Source organism: Brassica napus, chromosome C3, assembly GCF_020379485.1.
Source record: "Brassica napus cultivar Da-Ae chromosome C3, Da-Ae, whole genome shotgun sequence".
In the NCBI taxonomy this organism is placed as follows: Eukaryota; Viridiplantae; Streptophyta; class Magnoliopsida; order Brassicales; family Brassicaceae; genus Brassica; species Brassica napus.
Genome location: NC_063446.1, coordinates 25,459,487 through 25,477,134, shown reverse-complemented (window position 1 = coordinate 25,477,134; position 17,648 = coordinate 25,459,487). Strand labels below are relative to the sequence as shown.

General features: G+C 37.1%; 3 protein-coding genes across 6 annotated transcripts; 2 read left to right on the top strand and 1 right to left on the bottom strand.

Annotated features, from left to right (window-relative positions):
- Positions 1 to 1,874: 1,874 nt before the first annotated feature.
- On the top strand, positions 1,875 to 6,535 carry LOC106389072 (alpha-L-arabinofuranosidase 1). Of its 3 annotated transcripts, XM_022699478.2 has the most exons (18): positions 1,878 to 2,056; positions 2,386 to 2,510; positions 2,600 to 2,844; positions 2,925 to 2,979; positions 3,296 to 3,498; positions 3,572 to 3,693; positions 3,762 to 3,915; positions 3,985 to 4,054; positions 4,141 to 4,286; positions 4,367 to 4,412; positions 4,487 to 4,684; positions 4,757 to 4,875; positions 4,960 to 5,031; positions 5,104 to 5,207; positions 5,611 to 5,667; positions 5,753 to 5,942; positions 6,011 to 6,157; positions 6,235 to 6,535. In XM_022699478.2, exons 3-18 carry the CDS (start codon positions 2,641 to 2,643, stop codon positions 6,388 to 6,390), a joined length of 2,043 nt encoding a protein of 680 aa, XP_022555199.1. In that variant the 5' UTR covers positions 1,878 to 2,056; positions 2,386 to 2,510; positions 2,600 to 2,640; the 3' UTR covers positions 6,391 to 6,535. The 3 variants fall into 3 exon arrangements, with proteins under 3 accessions (XP_013684718.1, XP_022555199.1, XP_022555198.1); XM_013829264.3 differs by lacking the exon at positions 2,386 to 2,510 and having other exon boundaries at positions 1,875 to 2,056; XM_022699477.2 differs by having other exon boundaries at positions 2,386 to 2,844.
- A 153-nt stretch (positions 6,536 to 6,688) lies between these two features.
- On the bottom strand, positions 6,689 to 9,748 carry LOC106386342 (putative pectinesterase/pectinesterase inhibitor 24). Its single transcript, XM_013826194.3, has 3 exons — positions 8,984 to 9,748; positions 8,464 to 8,823; positions 6,689 to 7,690 (listed from the first exon to the last, which is right to left on the bottom strand). The coding sequence occupies exons 1-3, from the start codon at positions 9,624 to 9,626 to the stop codon at positions 7,014 to 7,016; spliced, it is 1,680 nt and encodes a 559-aa protein (XP_013681648.1). The 5' UTR covers positions 9,627 to 9,748; the 3' UTR covers positions 6,689 to 7,013.
- Positions 9,749 to 10,976: 1,228 nt separating this feature from the next.
- On the top strand, positions 10,977 to 17,248 carry LOC106389076 (DNA gyrase subunit A, chloroplastic/mitochondrial). 2 transcript variants are annotated; one of them, XM_048752916.1, is made up of 27 exons: positions 10,977 to 11,496; positions 11,576 to 11,645; positions 11,742 to 11,807; positions 11,900 to 12,001; positions 12,087 to 12,131; positions 12,221 to 12,319; positions 12,428 to 12,514; positions 12,601 to 12,671; positions 13,133 to 13,241; positions 13,330 to 13,392; positions 13,493 to 13,558; positions 13,653 to 13,741; positions 13,931 to 13,979; positions 14,127 to 14,213; positions 14,321 to 14,405; positions 14,591 to 14,661; positions 14,754 to 14,843; positions 15,088 to 15,213; positions 15,295 to 15,452; positions 15,537 to 15,618; positions 15,685 to 15,849; positions 15,937 to 16,038; positions 16,116 to 16,252; positions 16,345 to 16,465; positions 16,600 to 16,654; positions 16,748 to 16,847; positions 16,930 to 17,248. In XM_048752916.1, the coding sequence occupies exons 1-27, from the start codon at positions 11,099 to 11,101 to the stop codon at positions 17,054 to 17,056; spliced, it is 2,820 nt and encodes a 939-aa protein (XP_048608873.1). In that variant the 5' UTR covers positions 10,977 to 11,098; the 3' UTR covers positions 17,057 to 17,248. The 2 variants fall into 2 exon arrangements, with proteins under 2 accessions (XP_048608873.1, XP_048608874.1); XM_048752917.1 differs by having other exon boundaries at positions 10,978 to 11,496; positions 16,348 to 16,465.
- The last annotated feature ends 400 nt before the right edge of the window (positions 17,249 to 17,648 follow it).

The following is a 17,648-nucleotide window of genomic DNA, read 5'->3' as shown; positions in this document are numbered from 1 at the left end:
AAACATGGAGAGAAACTACGGTATAGCTAAGTATTAATTAAAAAAAAACAGCGATAATAAAGGTAAAAATCAGAGCCGGCCTTGACAAGTTTTAGCTTACAAGCATTTAAAAGAATATCTAACCTGAACATGTTATAAAACAAAAGATCTGTCGATTAAATATTGAAGTTTGTTTCAGTTTATAAACCAATCAATCTTTACCAAACATAGAAGTGGGTCTTGGGTGATACTGGGCACAGCTAAGTGAAACATTGATTTATGAACCCCAAATTTTTGTAAAAATAATTTATATAAACAAAGTTTCCAAAAAAAATTTTAAACATATTAAATTTTAATAAATTGTTTATAGATTTCAAAATCTTATGGCCTACTTGTGTATATATATGACTAGGCATGGAAATTTATGAAGAATATAGTGTGGTTGTGAATAATGATTTGTATCAAATACTAGAAGTTACAGATATCATGTCTGAACCGATCAATAAATCTCTAGCACAGCGCATATAGTAGAGGGGTACAGTGTATGGTTGTGAATAATGATTGGTATAGATATATACCTGAATATCAATTGTGGGACCAAGTTCCACGTTGTCTTGATCGATGCAAAGGTAGTCACTAAAGTTATAACTTTGCATAATATTTGCATAATATTCTAGATTATTCTTAGATATTTTAAATAAATTTAACACTTAAAAAAAATAAATTAAATAGGCTTAAATAGTTAAACTTCTTTGGGATTGGCCCATTTGTTCTTGACCAGAATGGGCCATGACAGACCAATTAACTTTGGCGTCTGGGTCCATTCAAACTTGTTGATCAAGTGGTTTTACGAAGTATTTGCTTTAAAACTTGTTTGATATCTTACAAATGAAGATATCACCTCTTTATATACAAGTTCACCTTTTCAATGGACGATGTAGATAGAACCAAATCAACGGTTGAGATATAACATTTTAGAAGTTTCTACACTGGTGCACAAAAAAAAAGTTTCTACACTTCTTTCTAAACTTACTCTCTAATCAATTTCACTTTTGAGTATTCTACAATTCTCTATAACATTTTAGATTATTCTTAGATATTTTACAAAAATTTAACACTTAAGAAAATTTTAAGTAAAGTAGATTTAAACCTCTTTGGGATTGGCCTATTTGTTGTCGACCAGAATGTGCCGTGACAAATCCATTAACTTTGGCGCATGGATCCAAAGTTTAGAGGCTGGGTCTGACTTGGTGAGACAAGACCAGGTCAGGACATGCAAGCTATGAACCGATTCTCTTAATGTGAGCCACGAATTGTTTCTCTTTTCTTCTTCCTCCCATACGCCTTCCACTCAAAGATCCCAAAGATGAGACAACAAGCAAACGGGTGCAGAAATAGGTTGGTTCCACAAAGGTGGATAGTAAACTGTATAACCAACAAAAACATAAGTGACTCTAACCATTCATAATCTTGACTCAGTAGTATGAATGGACACAGCTTCGATTATATCAGTCAGAAAGAAGTTCATCCCACTACTAAAAGCAACCTAAAATTAAATAAAACAGAACAAAATCAAAGACTTGGAGTTTTCATCTGATAACCAAACAAATAATAATTTTTTTAAAAAAATATATATTATAATCAGATTCAAATGTAGCACATATATATTGACATTGTAGCACTTCAAAATACAAACTACAACTCGTATCATTTAAACAAATAGTAACTTTTTTTTTGTTAATTGACATGAACATACAAACTACAACTCGTATCATCACTAAAGAAAAATGTCATTGGGAAAATTCATCATTATCCAAAAACAAAAACAAGAAAAAAAAAGGAGATGAGCAGGTGGGTGAAAATTCAGTAGTAGTCGCTTCTAATCAACATCTACTTCCACGAAAACAAGCAATTCCATCAAACGTGAAAGCAAGTTTTCCTTTAATATTTTGATTCTCACTCTTAAGCAAAATATCTCGACACCTACCACAAAACAGACATTCTTTATACTTACATCCCCTCTTCTGTCTGATCCTCAACCCATTTCTTGTCTCGATCCATCCATTGATTTTTTCAGGTTTGTTTCCGTTGGTCATTCACTGTTTATGTTATGGTTATACTATTCTACCACACACAGGCTCTGACTTTCTTACCAATGAGATTTCAAAAAGAACTGAACTTTCAGTTTCTGAAGCCAATTTGATTCAATTTCAGAATATTTGAATCTTTCAGCTGAGAGATCGAAGCCACTCTTGATCTGGAACAAGCTTTTATCAAATCATTTCAACAAAAAAAAAATTCTTTTTAAAAAAAATCAAAAAAGTCTCCTTCTTTTGTGATTAGCTAATGTGGCATTATTAGTTATGGCTTTGATATTATCTTATGTATGATCCCAATTTATTGCAGTTCCAACGAGGACAAAGAAAAGAAGATTAGTGATCATATAATATAATATTATCCTAATGTGCTTATCTTCCTTTGGTTGAAGATAAACTGATAAGTCTAAGCAAAAGAGAGAATCTTTTCTACTTGTAGCTCTTACCTTATTTTCAGGCTCTTTTTTCTTTTATATATAAACCAACGGCCTGAGCTGAATAAGAATCCAACCTTTCTCTTATAGGAAGCTAGCTACACTTGGTTTCATTTTGCATGTGGTGAATAATGGATACGAAGTCTTTGAAGCTTCTCAGAAGTGTTTGCATACTTTCTTTCCTCCTCGGCTCTTGCTTTCTCTATCAAAGCCTTCATGTTGTTGTTGCTGCTCAAGAACAACAAGATACACAACCATCCGTGACTTTGCAAGTTAATGCTTCTAATGTAGCTGGACGACTCATTCCTGATACTCTATTTGGCATTTTCTTCGAGGTTTGCTAACATAACACATCAATTTATGGTTTGGACTTTTGAGTTTTCTTTAATGCTAATATGGTCAAAATCATTTGCAGGAGATAAACCATGCTGGTGCTGGTGGATTATGGGCTGAACTTGTTAGCAACAGAGGTTAGAATATTTAGCTAACTAATCGCGAGAAGCCATATCCAATGTATTTTGCTATTTTTTCCTCTAAAATAAAGAATCTCTATAATAGAGATGGAGTTCGTCTCAATGTATTTATCTATATGTTCAAAATATAGAGTAGAAAATAGAGATTCTTATATTTTCCTCTATAAATATAGGAATAAATAACAATCTCTATTCTAGAAGAAGAAATAGTAATGGGTTGGAGTGAATTTATAGATGTAAAAATAGCAATGGCTTGGAGATGCTTTGAGCTCAGGTTATTTACTTTTAAGTAAAAAAAAATTGGTTTTTACAGGGTTTGAAGCTGGTGGGCAGAACACACCGTCTAACATATGGCCTTGGTCCATTGTTGGTGATCAGTCATCTATATATGTAGTTACGGACCGTTCATCACCCTTTGAACGTAACAAAATCGCTTTGAGAATGGATGTGATCTGTGATAGCAGTGGTTGTCCCTCAGGTGGTGTTGGAGTCTATAACCCTGGTTACTGGGGCATGGTGAGTCTCTCTATTGTTGTCAAGAGTATGAGTTATAAGTTGTTCACTTCTTCTTTTTTCTATCTTCCCTTAGAATATTGAAGAAGGAAAGAAGTATAAGGTGGCGTTTTATGTGCGTTCGAGTGATGATATTGATCTGTCTGTGTCGTTGACAAGCTCTGATGGAACGTTGACTCTTGCTTCTGAAAAGTTCATGTGAGAAAACACTTGAATGAATACGTCTATGTTGTTGTTGTTTTCATCTTCTGTTTGTTTTAATGTAGAGCGTCTACTTCTGATGTTTCGAAGTGGACTAAGAAGGAGGTTATGCTGGAGGCGAAAGGGACAGATCATGCTGCAAGGCTTCAGTTAACAACAACCAAGAAAGGGTCATTATGGATTGACCAAGTCTCTGCCATGCCGGTTGATACTTACAAGGTAATAGATTTTAAGTATTTATTACAAGATTGTTAATAGATACTTACAATCTCTCTTGATTTATTGCAGGGACATGGCTTTAGAAACGATCTTTACCAAATGATGGCTGATATAAAACCTCGCTTCATCCGTTTCCCAGGTTAATGCTCAAGACTAGTATCATCTTGTTACGTATGCAGCTTAAGTTTATTCATTCACTCTTACTCTGGATCATTGTGGAGTTAGGTGGTTGTTTTGTTGAGGGTGAATGGTTAAGTAATGCATTCCGCTGGAAAGAAACGGTTGGTCCTTGGGAAGAGAGACCAGGACACTTTGGTGATGTTTGGAAGTATTGGACTGATGATGGCCTTGGCCACTTTGAGTTCTTTCAAGTGAGACTTCTGAAACATGCAGTTTTACATCTGTATTGATTCTCTAAGCTCTAACAAATGTTAAATGAACATTCTTGCAGTTGGCAGAAGACATTGGAGCAGCCCCAATATGGGTGTTTAACAACGGTAATCTAGTAAACTTCTTTTGTATTCCAAATCTATGGACGTTAGTCTTTACAAGTGTTTCAACCTTTATTTAGGGATCAGTCACAATGATGAAGTTGAAACTGCCAGTATCATGCCCTTTGTCCAGGAAGCACTTGATGGTATAGAGTTTGCTAGGGGAGACGCTAACTCTACATGGGGGTCGGTTCGAGCTTCAATGGGACGCCAGGAGCCTTTTGAACTGAAGTATGTTGCTATTGGGAATGAGGATTGTGGAAAGACTTACTACAGAGGTTTCTTTACATCTCTCTATGATTACATTTGATAGAATTCTTTGGTACTAAAGTAAGATTACAACTTTACAGGGAACTATATTGTGTTCTATGATGCTATCAAAAAGGCCTATCCAGATATCAAAATCATCTCCAACTGTGATGGATCATCTAGTCCTCTTGACCATCCTGCTGATTACTATGATTTTCATGTAAAAAAAAAAACATAACTTTGAACTGCTTCTTTTTTTGTGTGTGTTTTTGTCTTAAAGAAAGTGTTTTCCTTTTTGTCACAGATATACACTTCTGCTAGCAGTTTGTTTTCAATGTATCATCAGTTTGACGGAACTTCACGCAAGGGTCCAAAGGTTTGTGGTGAATAGATTATATGAAGCCTTTTTCAGCGTTTTCTTGCTCACTCTGTGTAACTTTGTTTGCAGGCTTTTGTCAGTGAATATGCTGTGACTGGAAAAGATGCTGGTACAGGAAGCCTTCTCGCCGCTCTTGCTGAAGCTGCGTTTCTCATTGGTCTTGAAAAAAACAGGTATTCTTCAACTTTCCCTCATCTTCTAAGGCTATGAGTAGGCCTTCATGGTCGGGTACAAATTTGGGTAGTTCGGTTCAACCAAAATCTCGCCAAATTGAACCAAAACAAAGTTTGGTTTGGTATTCGTGTAGTTCGGTTTTTAAATTTTTTACCAAAACTAACCGAAGCTTTTGGTTTCCATTATATTTTGTTAAAAATTCGGATAATTTTGGTTAATTCGGCAAGTTCGGTTCGAAATTTGGTTAACATTTTTTTCCTAAAAACTGAACTAACTGATTATCGAACCAAAAACCAAAGTTTTTTTATAAACCTGCCCAATTGAACCGAAATTTCGGATTGGTTCGGTTAAAAACAGCAGCCTAGCTATGAGCAAAACATCTTGATGCTTTCTTTGTTGCAGTGACATTGTGGAAATGGCGAGCTATGCACCGCTCTTTGTGAACACAAACGATAGACGGTAACTCTCTTTCCGTTGTTATAATTTTACTCAGGAAGCCAAGGCAATAAAAACAACAATCTTGAATTCTTTATTTGGTTTTCAGGTGGAACCCTGATGCAATAGTCTTTAATTCATCTCATTTATATGGGACTCCTAGCTATTGGGTCCAACGGTTCTTTGCGGAGTCAAGCGGATCAACTCTTCTCAGTTCGGAACTCAAGGGAAACTCTTCTTCTCTTGTAGCATCTGTGATCTCATGGAAAAACAGTAGCCAAGATTACATACGCATAAAGGTACCTCTAGAGAAATATCTACAGAACGTTTAGAGCCTGAGTTGTCTAACTTTCAAATTCATTTTCAGGCTGTAAACTTTGGAGATAACTCAGTGAACCTGAAGGTGTTGGTCACTGGATTGGATCCGAACGTGATGAAAGTTTCAGGATCAAAAAGGACAGTACTCACATCTACAAATGTGATGGATGAAAACTCCTTCACACAGCCAGAGAAGGTAAATGAAGAAATCATCAGAACTTTTGAGTGCTGTTCCTTTTCTTAGTGCTTAAATCTGATTTGATTTTTTTGCAGGTTGTGCCACAAGAAAGCTTGCTAGAGATGGCTGAGGAGGATTTTACCGTTGTTCTCCCGCCACACTCGTTCTCTTCATTTGATTTGTTGAAGGAATCTGCAAAGATTAGAAAGCCAGTTTCTGATTCTTCCTATCAGAAAACCTCAACTATGTGATGAGACACGATTGATGATGACAAGGAGTATTAGAAAACTTCATGTTTAAAGGTCTCTTGTGGTTAAAGATGCTTATATTACGTATGCGTACCCATGTGTATAAAGGGATAAAATAGTTTGCTCAATAAAATCTTACTTTCTTTAATCATGAGCATGTCTTGCCTTTGGATAACTTGATATGCACGTAACAAGATGCTAACAGTGTAATTTTAATTTAATCAAACTAATTGAATTTTTATCCGCGCTTGCATAATTATTTTTGATAAACAAATATCTTTAAATGGAAATATTATTTTGTCCACAAATTATACATTTTAACATTTGGTGTTTGTATTTAAATTTGTATGCAATTTTCCCTATTATTTTTTGAGGAGTGCTAGATTTTTAGGTTAAGGAGAATTTGGTAGATAAAAAGCTATATTCTTAAATCATGAACATGTCTTGTCTTTGGATAACTTGATATGCACGTAACAAAATGTTAACGAATGTAATTTGAATTTAATCAAGCAAATAATACGACAGAATAACAATAAACACTTACATTTTAACAAAATATGTAAATACGTACACATCCAAAAAAAATAAAGAGATTTGAAATGGAATCTCTTTGTCGGAAAACAAGCTCAGAGACCAGACCTGAACGGCACTTTCGTTGTCGGAAGCCATCTTTGTCCATCGATGAACGGTTTAACAGTAAACCTAGTCGCTTCCTTCTTACTTAAAAACCTCAACCCCTTCCACTTAACTCTATTCTTCGTCGACGCACCAGCGCCGAAGTTCTTATACTCACCGTAAAATATAGTATCCGGAGCCGAGTCTCCAACCCACGGCAACCACCCTTTCGGATCAATAAACCTATGTAGAGACGAATCCATTATCACCGTCGTGGAGAAGTTCTTCCACGGCCGGCCTAAAAACGTCTGAACACCTGTTAGATCACCTAGAGGAGAAATGGTGCAACGGTGGATCGAGATTCCTGTGTTCTGGTTCGGATCTTTACGTCCTTGGGCGGTGATTGTGTTCTTCTGTCCCTTCATTGGTCGGCGAGGGAGGATCTTGCAGTTTTGTAGTACGGACGCTGCGTTACCGAAGATGAAATCTACTGTTCCGATTATGGTGCACTCACGGTAGTATTGGCGTTGTGCGTGCACGTAAAGCGTGTCTTGGTATGCATTCATCGTGCATCGGTAAAAGGCGGTGAGGTCCGCGCTTACCATTAGAGCTACGGCTTGGTGTTTGGATGGACCGGCTGTGTTGATGAAGGCCATGTCTCTTGCCATAAACCCTTTCCCGAACACAGCTGTTGGAAACATAATATAGTAATGTTAAAACTGGGTTCTTGAAACATAGCAAAGTACAAACAAGTTTCTATTAATAAAGTAGAGTATAAAACTGGTTTCTTCGTGACAAGCAATGAGTATATATCTTCCTTGTGAAGATTATTTCATATAAAATCATTTTGGTTATTGTAGCCACAAAACAAGCATTGAAGTTGATTTAATTCGGGTTTCACTGTTTTCAATCCCTTCTCCACACATAGCATGCAAGCAGGGCGTACACAGAGCAATTGAACGTTTTATTGGATGACAACGGTTAAGTTTCATGTATTTTCAACTCCCTACCAGTTGATAATAATGATTGTATTAACTCAAACTCTCTGTATATTTATGAATTTCCCTTTAAAATTATAATGTCTAACCACTCAGAATATGATGGTTCTTATTAGTATTTCTTGAACCAAATTTTACTTTAGGACTGGTAGTAAACCGTTTTTGAATATACCTTACGTCGATCAGCAAATGAGTATATTAAGTTTTTTGAGTTTCTAACTCTAAACCAATTTGCAATGAGTAGCTTGACACACAATTTTTATATCTAGTTAAAAAAATATATATGAGATACACAATTGATTATTTTTTCCTATAATTTTTTTTATAAAAAATATTAAAAATATCCATTCTTGAGGTTATAAGATTAGTTGGTGTGTCATGTTATGTTTTTAGAGAATAAAATCATTAGTAAAACAACAAACTTGAGTTCTTTGTTTTAGAAAAAAAATAGATAGAGATTTACCAAATGTGGCGCTCTGGAAAGTGGGAGTTCCATCAACGACATTAAGTCTACTAGAGACAATACTCTTGCTCTCTCCATCTCCAACCACAACAACATTCCACATGCTCTTCTCCACTTTCACATTCTCAAAATAAACTCCTTTCTTCACATATATAACCGTCCTCTTCTTACTCTTCTCAGGCACATCCTTTAAAGCCCTACTTATCGTTCTATACTTCCCTGATCCATCCTTCGCCACCACAATATCCGCCACTTTCCTCAAATCCGTGCTCTGCAACAATCTCCTTCCCACGTTAAAGTCCACCGCCACGTCAGCACTAAGCAGACGCCTCCGTAGTTTGAAGGAGTCAGCGATCTTACCTAACCATGTGTGAATATAGTTAAAAAATGTTATGTTATGTTTCATAAGTTTCCAAATCAAAAATAAATTAACAATAAGTGGATTAATTAGCCTAATTTTTTATATATTCATTTATTAATTATCCAACTATCATATAGTAGTTTATTCATGTGATCTTACCTAGCCATGTAATGATCGCTAAGGCGTTACTCGTCATCTCCGTTGCGTTCTTGAGCTGACTTTCACCGAACGTCTTTGATTCTTGTTCGTTAAACTCAGCCAAAGTCTCAACACAAGTGTCTTGGTACGTCTCCGCTGAGCTCAGCCATGTACGGAGGTCTTCAACTAGCTCAGGTAACGTGACGTCACCGTTTTGTGACGATGTTAACGTGTCGTTGAGGTTATCTACCGTTAGGTCAAGAAGCTCAACGCAAGCACTCATGCTCGTGTTGCCGCCCGAGGAAGAGAACGCGTTACGAGCTTTTGAGACTTCTACGATTGTGATTTTGACCGCGTATATGAAGAGCTGTTCTGGATTGAGACTGCTTGCGTTTGGAGCCGCTCCGACCGTTTCAAGACACTTGTCTTTGTGTAATGTAACGTCGCAAACGGCTTTAACGGAGACCGAGATTGAGTCTCCGTTAACGTTGGTATCCGCGGTCGTTGACTTCTTGTTAGCCATGGTTCCGAAGACGGCTCCGAACACGATTCCGGCGAGCACGACTAGTGATACGGCGATGATTGCGATTCTCTTCCTCGACTTGCGTCGAGCTTCCAGCATGGCATGCTCACGCTCGTCTACTTTGCCGTATGTGGATAACATTTTCTTTGTTTTGAAGTTGATTGTTTCTTGTGTTTGGTTTGTGGAGGCTATAGAGTCAATATAAATACATAGGTAATATAATAACTCGAACAAAACTAACAACTTACGTGTTACGTGCGAGGCATAAAGAAGATCATTAGAACTAAATTAATCTTAATCATCAAGAATGTATTTTTAAGTATAAGTGGCTCTCATGTTTTTAAGCATATATATATGTCGGCGAAACATATATGTTACTTGGAATGTTTGTCATTTTTTGTTTGTTTAATTAGCATTGGGCACTATTGTCTTTATTTGATAGAATTATCCCGAAATTCTACGGTTCAACACTTCAATATTTATTTAGGATTATAATGTCAACTTTGGATGATAACATATAATCTGATATCAAGCTGTCAATGAATATACATGTTTGATAAGAATGAATTTGATTCATTTGTTTTTGTACGTTGTCGGCAGTTTCTTTTTCTTTCATGTAGCTCCTGCAATAGACCTATTAAACCTTCTTTTGGCAATGATACAAAACTATTGGCCTTTTTATTTTAAAATCTTTTGATCCAAGCCGAAATACAATATACAATCTAATCATCTTCCATGACGCTCAACGATTTAGGGTGTAAGTAGGCGGGATAAAATAAATCATGTCTCATGTAAAATACTATGTTTTATATCATCGGGTTAATAAATATATGTAATATGATCATACTTGGTCATGCAGCATGAGCTGAAATTGGTTTTATCTAGAAGAGCAAATCATTACTTCTCGGAAAACATATGGGTTACTAAGGCAAATGCTCCCGAATTCTTGTAGGAGTCTCGTTATGTGCATAAATGATTCAGTGAGCTCTTTATGATGACTTTGATGACTTATATGAATGTTTGTGATACTTCAAATTTTCAGGATTAGAAGCTTGGGCCTCTGATCGAGCTATACAAGATTCTTTTGAAGGCACCTGGTGTATATGAAGGTTGGTTCAGTGGTTTAGGAAGCTACTTCATATGTGAAGGATGAATATGAAAAGGCCCAACCCGAGTTTATGACCTATTTTTTTCAACAATTTGTGAACTTGATTACCTAAACAAAGGCACAATTTCAGTTCTATTAAATGAGAAATTGTACAAGATGTTTATCTTAAAAATTAAATACATAAATCGAAATTGAAGGTAGTAATCTATTTATATACTTTCTTTGGTCAGATGAGTAAAATATTATTATTTAAAATAAAATAAAATAAAATAAAAAATACCTTAAGAAATCACAAATTGAGATGGATAAGTTTTTTTTTTCGGACGACAAAAAAAAAAAAAAAAAAAAAAAGTTTTTTCGTTCGGACAGAAAGCCCACCCGACACAAACTCTTGAAATTGGCGCCTGGGAAAAAAAAAAATCTTCGGACCTTCCGGTGTCGCTAGGGTTTTAACTTTTTAAATCCCTTTCCCCTTCTTCTACCAAATCCTTAAAACCCTTTGGGCATGACACCCTTTTGCCACTCCACTGTCTCAATCCCTAACCCTAACTCCCTCATGTCTCTCTCCTCCACTCTCCGCCTCTCCTCCTCCCTCCTCCGCCGCTCCCTCAGCCACCCTCGCCACTTCCGCTTCCCCCTCTCCGACCCACTACGCCGTCTCCGCCGCACTCAGCCCTCCGGCCTCCGCTTCATCTCCTCCCTTCCTCCACAGTCCTCAAACAACGGCGGCTTGATTATCTCCGGTGATGAAAACAGCAACGGCGGCGGGGACCCTCGTATCGTCCCCTTTGAGCTTCACAAGGAGGCTACAGAGTCTTACATGTCTTATGCCCTCTCTGTTCTCCTTGGACGCGCGTTGCCTGATGTTAGAGACGGCCTCAAGCCTGTTCATCGGAGAATCCTGTTAAGTGTTTAAATTTTAAGTTCAAAAAATAAAAATTCGGTTTTTTTTTTTAATATAAAGTTTGAGTCTTTCTTACAGGTTTGCTATGCACGAGCTGGGGATGTCTTCTAAGAAGCCATACAAGAAGTCTGCAAGAGTTGTCGGAGAGGTTAAGTGTTTTTTTTTTTCCTTTCAATTTTTCTCTAGAGATGTCTGAGTGTGTTGCTGAGTAATGTTTGTGCTTGTGGAACGCTTTTAACTACAGGTTCTTGGTAAATTTCATCCGCATGGAGATACTGCTGTTTATGATTCTCTTGTTAGGATGGCTCAGGTATATATAAACATGTCTTAATCCACCATGGAATATTGTGTAGTCTCAAATAATGTCTGAATACATTCGTTTTTGCTGATTGTTGTTTGCAGAGCTTCTCCTTGAGATGTCCACTTATCCAAGGACATGGAAATTTCGGCTCCATTGATGCAGATCCTGCTGCTGCTATGCGTTACACTGAGTGCAGACTCGACGTAAGTATCTTTGTGTTTCTTTTTGTTATGGTGTTTCTGTTTATTGTCCTCAGCTGATTGATTTTGTTTTTTTTTTTCTCTACAGCCACTTGCAGAGGCAGTGTTGTTAGCTGATCTTGACCAGGATACGGTAAATCATACATACGGCGTTCACTTACTCGCCAAGTTGAATAATTGTTGTCTCTTAGCCTCTCTTTTGTTTCTAAAATTTATTTGCAGGTTGACTTTGTGCCGAACTTTGATAACTCACAAAAGGAACCAACTGTGTTGCCAGCTCGTCTTCCTGCTCTATTGCTTAATGGAGCTTCTGGGATTGCGGTAAAAATAATCTGACAAACCTTAATTCTGAATTTCTTACTTATTCTATATTCGGTTTCTTGAGTTTATAATATGCAAGTGAGTTTAAATCATTTCCCCTCTCTTTAGGTTGGCATGGCGACGAATATTCCTCCTCATAACCTTGGGGAGTTGGTGGATGTGCTTTGCGCATTGATCCACAATCCAGAAGCAACGGTACAATAGCTACCTCTTCTCTTCTTTCTTTGCTTTAGTGTCCTGTCATATGATGCTGTTTCCACTTTCTTCTTTGTCGCATTCAGCTGCAAGAACTGCTGGAATACATGCCTGCGCCTGATTTTCCAACTGGAGGAACAATTATGGGAAACCTTGGGTAAGTCTTTGCTTTCCAGTTTTATCTTATCTCGTTTGTTGAGTCTGTTTGCTTCTGTTTTCATTCAGACTTCATCCAATGTCACATCTCTGTTAGTGTTAGTTAAAACGAACATTCTATGGTCACCCTATGATCAAATATAAGGACATTCTAAGACTTTATAAGAAAATAACTATGGATGTGGAGAAACATTTTTTTTCACCGCTAGTCAGATGTATGATTCTAACAGGTTACAAAAGCTTTACTTATGTCTGAAAACTGGTAAATAGGTTTCCTTATTTGCTTGTCCTATGCAGTTTTTTTAACCATTGTGTATTTTCTGATTGTATTGTATAAGCTTACATGTTATCTAATATATCTACACATATTTTTTTTCTTTCGAGTTTGTTGAATACCGTTATCAAAAAACAAAAAGGGTTGCATGCATATGCCATTTCGTGATGTTAATCTTGCATTTGCAGGGTCTTAGATGCTTACCGAACTGGCCGAGGGCGTGTTGTAGTGAGAGGAAAAACTAAAGTTGAAATGTTGGATGCAAAGACAAAGCGCAATGCAGTTATCATCACAGAGGTGATTGACTTAGTTTTTCAGTTATATACTAATCTCCAAGGAGGCTTCCCGTAGAGTAACTAATCTCTTTAGTTAAAATTTATTGCAGATTCCTTACCAGACAAACAAAGCCACGCTTGTTCAGAAGATTGCCGAACTTGTTGAAAACAAGGTACTGAGTGATGTGTCATACAAATATATACTAAGTTGATGTTTGCAAAGTTTCTTTTCTTTTTTTCATTCTTTGACGTTATGTGTTTGTAAATGTGAAGATACTAGAGGGGATAAGTGACATACGAGACGAGAGTGATCGTAATGGGATGCGTGTGGTTATTGAGGTATTAAATTGTTTTCTCTACACTCTAATTTGTGCTTCAAAGTTCCATAGTGGAGGGTAACGGTTTTGATATAATTTCAAAATATATCTCATAGCTCAAACGAGGAGGAGATCCAGCACTTGTGCTTAACAATCTTTACCGGCACACTGCCCTCCAATCAAGCTTCAGCTGCAACATGGTTGGGTGAGTTACTCTGACTTACCTTTTTGTTTTGCCGGTTATCTTATTTAACTCGAGAGTCTCGAGACTTATGGTTGAAACAGAAAAAAATAGGATCCACATTGGTTATGTAGAGAAGCATTTGCAGTTTCTCTAATGAGTATGTTGTATTCCTTGATCTTACCTGGTTATTAATATTACTTGTTTTTGCAGTATCTGTGATGGAGAGCCCAAGCTAATGGGTTTAAAAGAACTACTTCAGGTAACTACTTGCCTATGTAAATCATTTGTCTTTTTAAGTTACTGGATTTATATAATAAATAAACTGAAAATTGATCAACATAGGCCAGAAGGATGTTTAATTGTCTGTTACTTCTTTCATATTGGAGTAATATTTTTGTGTGTGTAGGCATTTATTGATTTCAGATGTTCTGTTGTCGAAAGGCGCGAAAGGTTCAAGCTTTCACATGCACAGAAAAGAAAGCATATTATTGAGGTGTGTGTTTGTGCTCTTTATCTTAATTATAAGTAGTAAGTACTCTCGAATCTCACTATCTAACACACTGTTTAACTAATGTTTTCCTTCTAATTGCTTCACTATAGGGTATTGCGGTTGGACTTGACAATGTGGAAGCAGTAATCCAACTCATCAGAAAAGCTTCCGCCCCTTCGGCTGCTTTACAGAGTGGTAAGCTGTGTTTTACTTTGACAATTAACTGTATTAGAGCCATTTTTAAAATGATTACATTAGAAATGAACAACTAATATGTTTCTCATCTGGGTTGGTTAATCAAGTTCCATTTGGTGTTAGATTTGTTGTTGCTTGCAAAGATTTATAATTGAATTTAAACATGGTGAAATTTATCTATACAGAATATGGGCTTTCTGAGGAACAAGCTGAGGCGATCTTGGCGATAAGTTTTCGAAGACTAACTGCTCTTGAGGTGCCTTTTTTATTCTATTCAATCGTCATCCTTTTTTGAAATTGATACTTGTAATATTGAAGATGTTCTAACTCGATTCCTACCTTCACCAGCGGAAGAAATTTACTGATGAGAGTAGTTCACTGACGGAGCAAATTACAAAGCTGGAACAGCTACTTTCAAGCAGAACTAACATTTTGAAGGTAACAAAGATTCTAATGCTTGTTCCTTATGCTTTCTCAGGAAACAGTGACTATTGCTTGTTGCCTTGTTTTCGTTGAGTTGAGTTGCTTACTACATATATTATATACATAGCTGTTCTGGTGAAAGAATCTTGTGTTATTCTGGGCCATGTTGTAGAGAAGATATAGCTCTTTACTTCGTTTTCATCATGTTCATGTTACTTACTAATTTATTCGATTGGATCTTTACTAAATTTTTCTTTAGTTAATCGAGCAAGAAGCCATAGAGCTGAAGGACAGATTCTCAACTCCCAGGCGTTCAGTGTTGGAAGATTCCGACAGTGGTGACCTCGATGACATTGATGTCATTCCAAATGAAGAGATGCTGATGGTATGTTGCCCTACTTAAACCTAGAAAGTTTCTCAACAACTTTGTTTGTTTTCTGACTTGTGATTTTCTGGATGGTTTCAGGCAATCAGCGAGAAGGGCTATGTGAAAAGGATGAAGCCTGATACGTTCAATCTCCAGAACCGTGGAACCATTGGCAAATCTGTAGGGAAACTTAGAGTTGATGATGCCATGTCTGACTTCCTCGTTTGTCATGCGCATGACCATGTACTCTTCTTCAGGTATTATTTAACTGAAAACCGCCTTTGTTTTCTTTTGCTATCTTCCTTGTAACTAAGTTGCTAACACTTGTTTTTACATTTTAGTGACCGGGGCATAGTTTACTCAACCCGTGCTTATAAGATTCCAGAATGCTCTCGCAATGCAGCTGGCACACCTTTGGTTCAGGTAGTCATCTATCTATGTATATACATGCCTTGTGGAAGCAGATACTAATGTGACTTGTGGAAGCAGATACTGTCAATGTCAGAAGGTGAAAGGGTAACATCCATTGTTCCTGTCAGCGAGTTTTCGGAAGACCAGTATCTCCTGATGCTGACAGTGAATGGCTGCATCAAGAAAGTACCTTTGAAGCTGTTCTCAGGGATACGCTCAACTGGAATCATAGCGATTCAATTGGTTTGTTTACTTTCTCCTTTCAAGTCAAGTTTTAGGTACACTCTTCTTAGCAAAAGGTTGTTCTAACATAAGTGTTTTTGTCTGCAGAATTCTGGTGATGAGTTGAAATGGGTTCGTTGCTGCTCAAGCGACGATCTTGTGGCTATGGCGTCCCAGAACGGAATGGTTGTCCTGAGTACATGCGATGGTGTAAGTTAGACTTCTTGATTCTTTTTAGAGTAAACGTTGTGTTACTTAAGAGAACTCTCATGGCTATTGTTTATTAGGTTCGAACGCTGAGCAGAAACACAAAGGGAGTGACTGCCATGAGACTCAAGAATGCGGATAAGATGGCGAGCATGGACATCATACCTTCATCTCTGAGGAAAGATATTGAAGTGAAGTCAGAAGAAACTTCGGCTGAGTATGTGTTTCTTTAGTTACATTTGCTCTTAAAACTCTCATTGTCACACTGATTAATGTTTTGCCACTCTTCTATGCTCTGTTAACACAAAGCAGGAAACAATCAACCGGTCCGTGGCTGTTGTTCGTGTGTGAGAATGGCTATGGAAAGCGTGTTCCTCTGAGTAGCTTCAAGCCTTCTCGCCTGAACAGAGTTGGTTTGATCGGATCAAAGGTATGTTCTCTATTATCACTATCTCATCTCTTGTTAGCTTTGTTTGTTTCATCAGTTAGTTTAATTGAAATACAAGGATTATAACTCTGTGGTCAGCTTTGTTTGTTCATTCTTCTTTTGTCTCAATGTCTCAGTTCGCCGAGGATGATCGTCTTGCTGCTGTGTTTGTTGTTGGCTACTCCTTAGCTGGTAAAGACATCACTCTTCTTCCGAAAATAATGATTTTATATGCTTTGAAACTGTTCTTTCTATAATCTTAAAAATGTCCTTTTCCCCTTGCAGAGGATGGAGAAAGCGATGAGCAAGTGGTTCTAGTGAGCCAAACCGGAACAGTGAACCGGATCAAAGTCAGGGACATCTCGATCCAATCACGCCGCGCACGGTATTATCTTTATTCCCTTCCCAAACTTGGCAGTCTTTCCTTGTGGTTATTTTATATGTTTGTCATTTGAAAATTTTCTTAGGGGAGTGATTCTCATGAGACTTGATCATGCTGGAAAGATTCAGTCTGCGTCTCTGATCTCTGCAGCAGATGTAGAAGAAGAAGGGGAAGGAGTTCAGAGTCTTGAAGAGTCTGCTGCTAGCTTGTAGATTTTAACCTTATTCCCCCATCCAAAATCCGTACAGAGGCTATTAGTATATCTATGCTTTTGAATTGTTCTCTGATGTTACTTACTACGAGAAGAGGTGCCATGATTGTAATCGGTTATTAACTCTAGCGTCATGTTTATTCGTAAGTCCCAAACAAAAGATGCCTACTTGAGAAGTTGAGATTCACTGAAACGAGCCTTAGTCTTAGTAGAGATCGGTCCTGGTGTCCTTGAATGTAGATAATCCTTGTCCTCTGATTTCTATTTGGTCCCCTATAAAACACTGTCTATTTCACAAAAATCAACAAGAAATTCACAAAAAAAAAATCTTGTTAACAAAAGCTTTGGTCTCAAGAACAAGAAAGTGGACCAGGAAGAGGAAACTAATCAAATTGCAGTGAAACAGAGTTTTCAAATTTTGTTACAGGATTTAAGAGCGGATGGTTTAGCACGCAGTGCACAGCAATATGGTTTACAGAGTTTATTTTTAAGTTGCTGACAAAAAAAAAATTGTTTGAGGATATAATAAGTGTGTATATATGAAATACTTTTGTGCCATGGGAGGGCTTGAGATTAAGGTTGAAAATTTATAA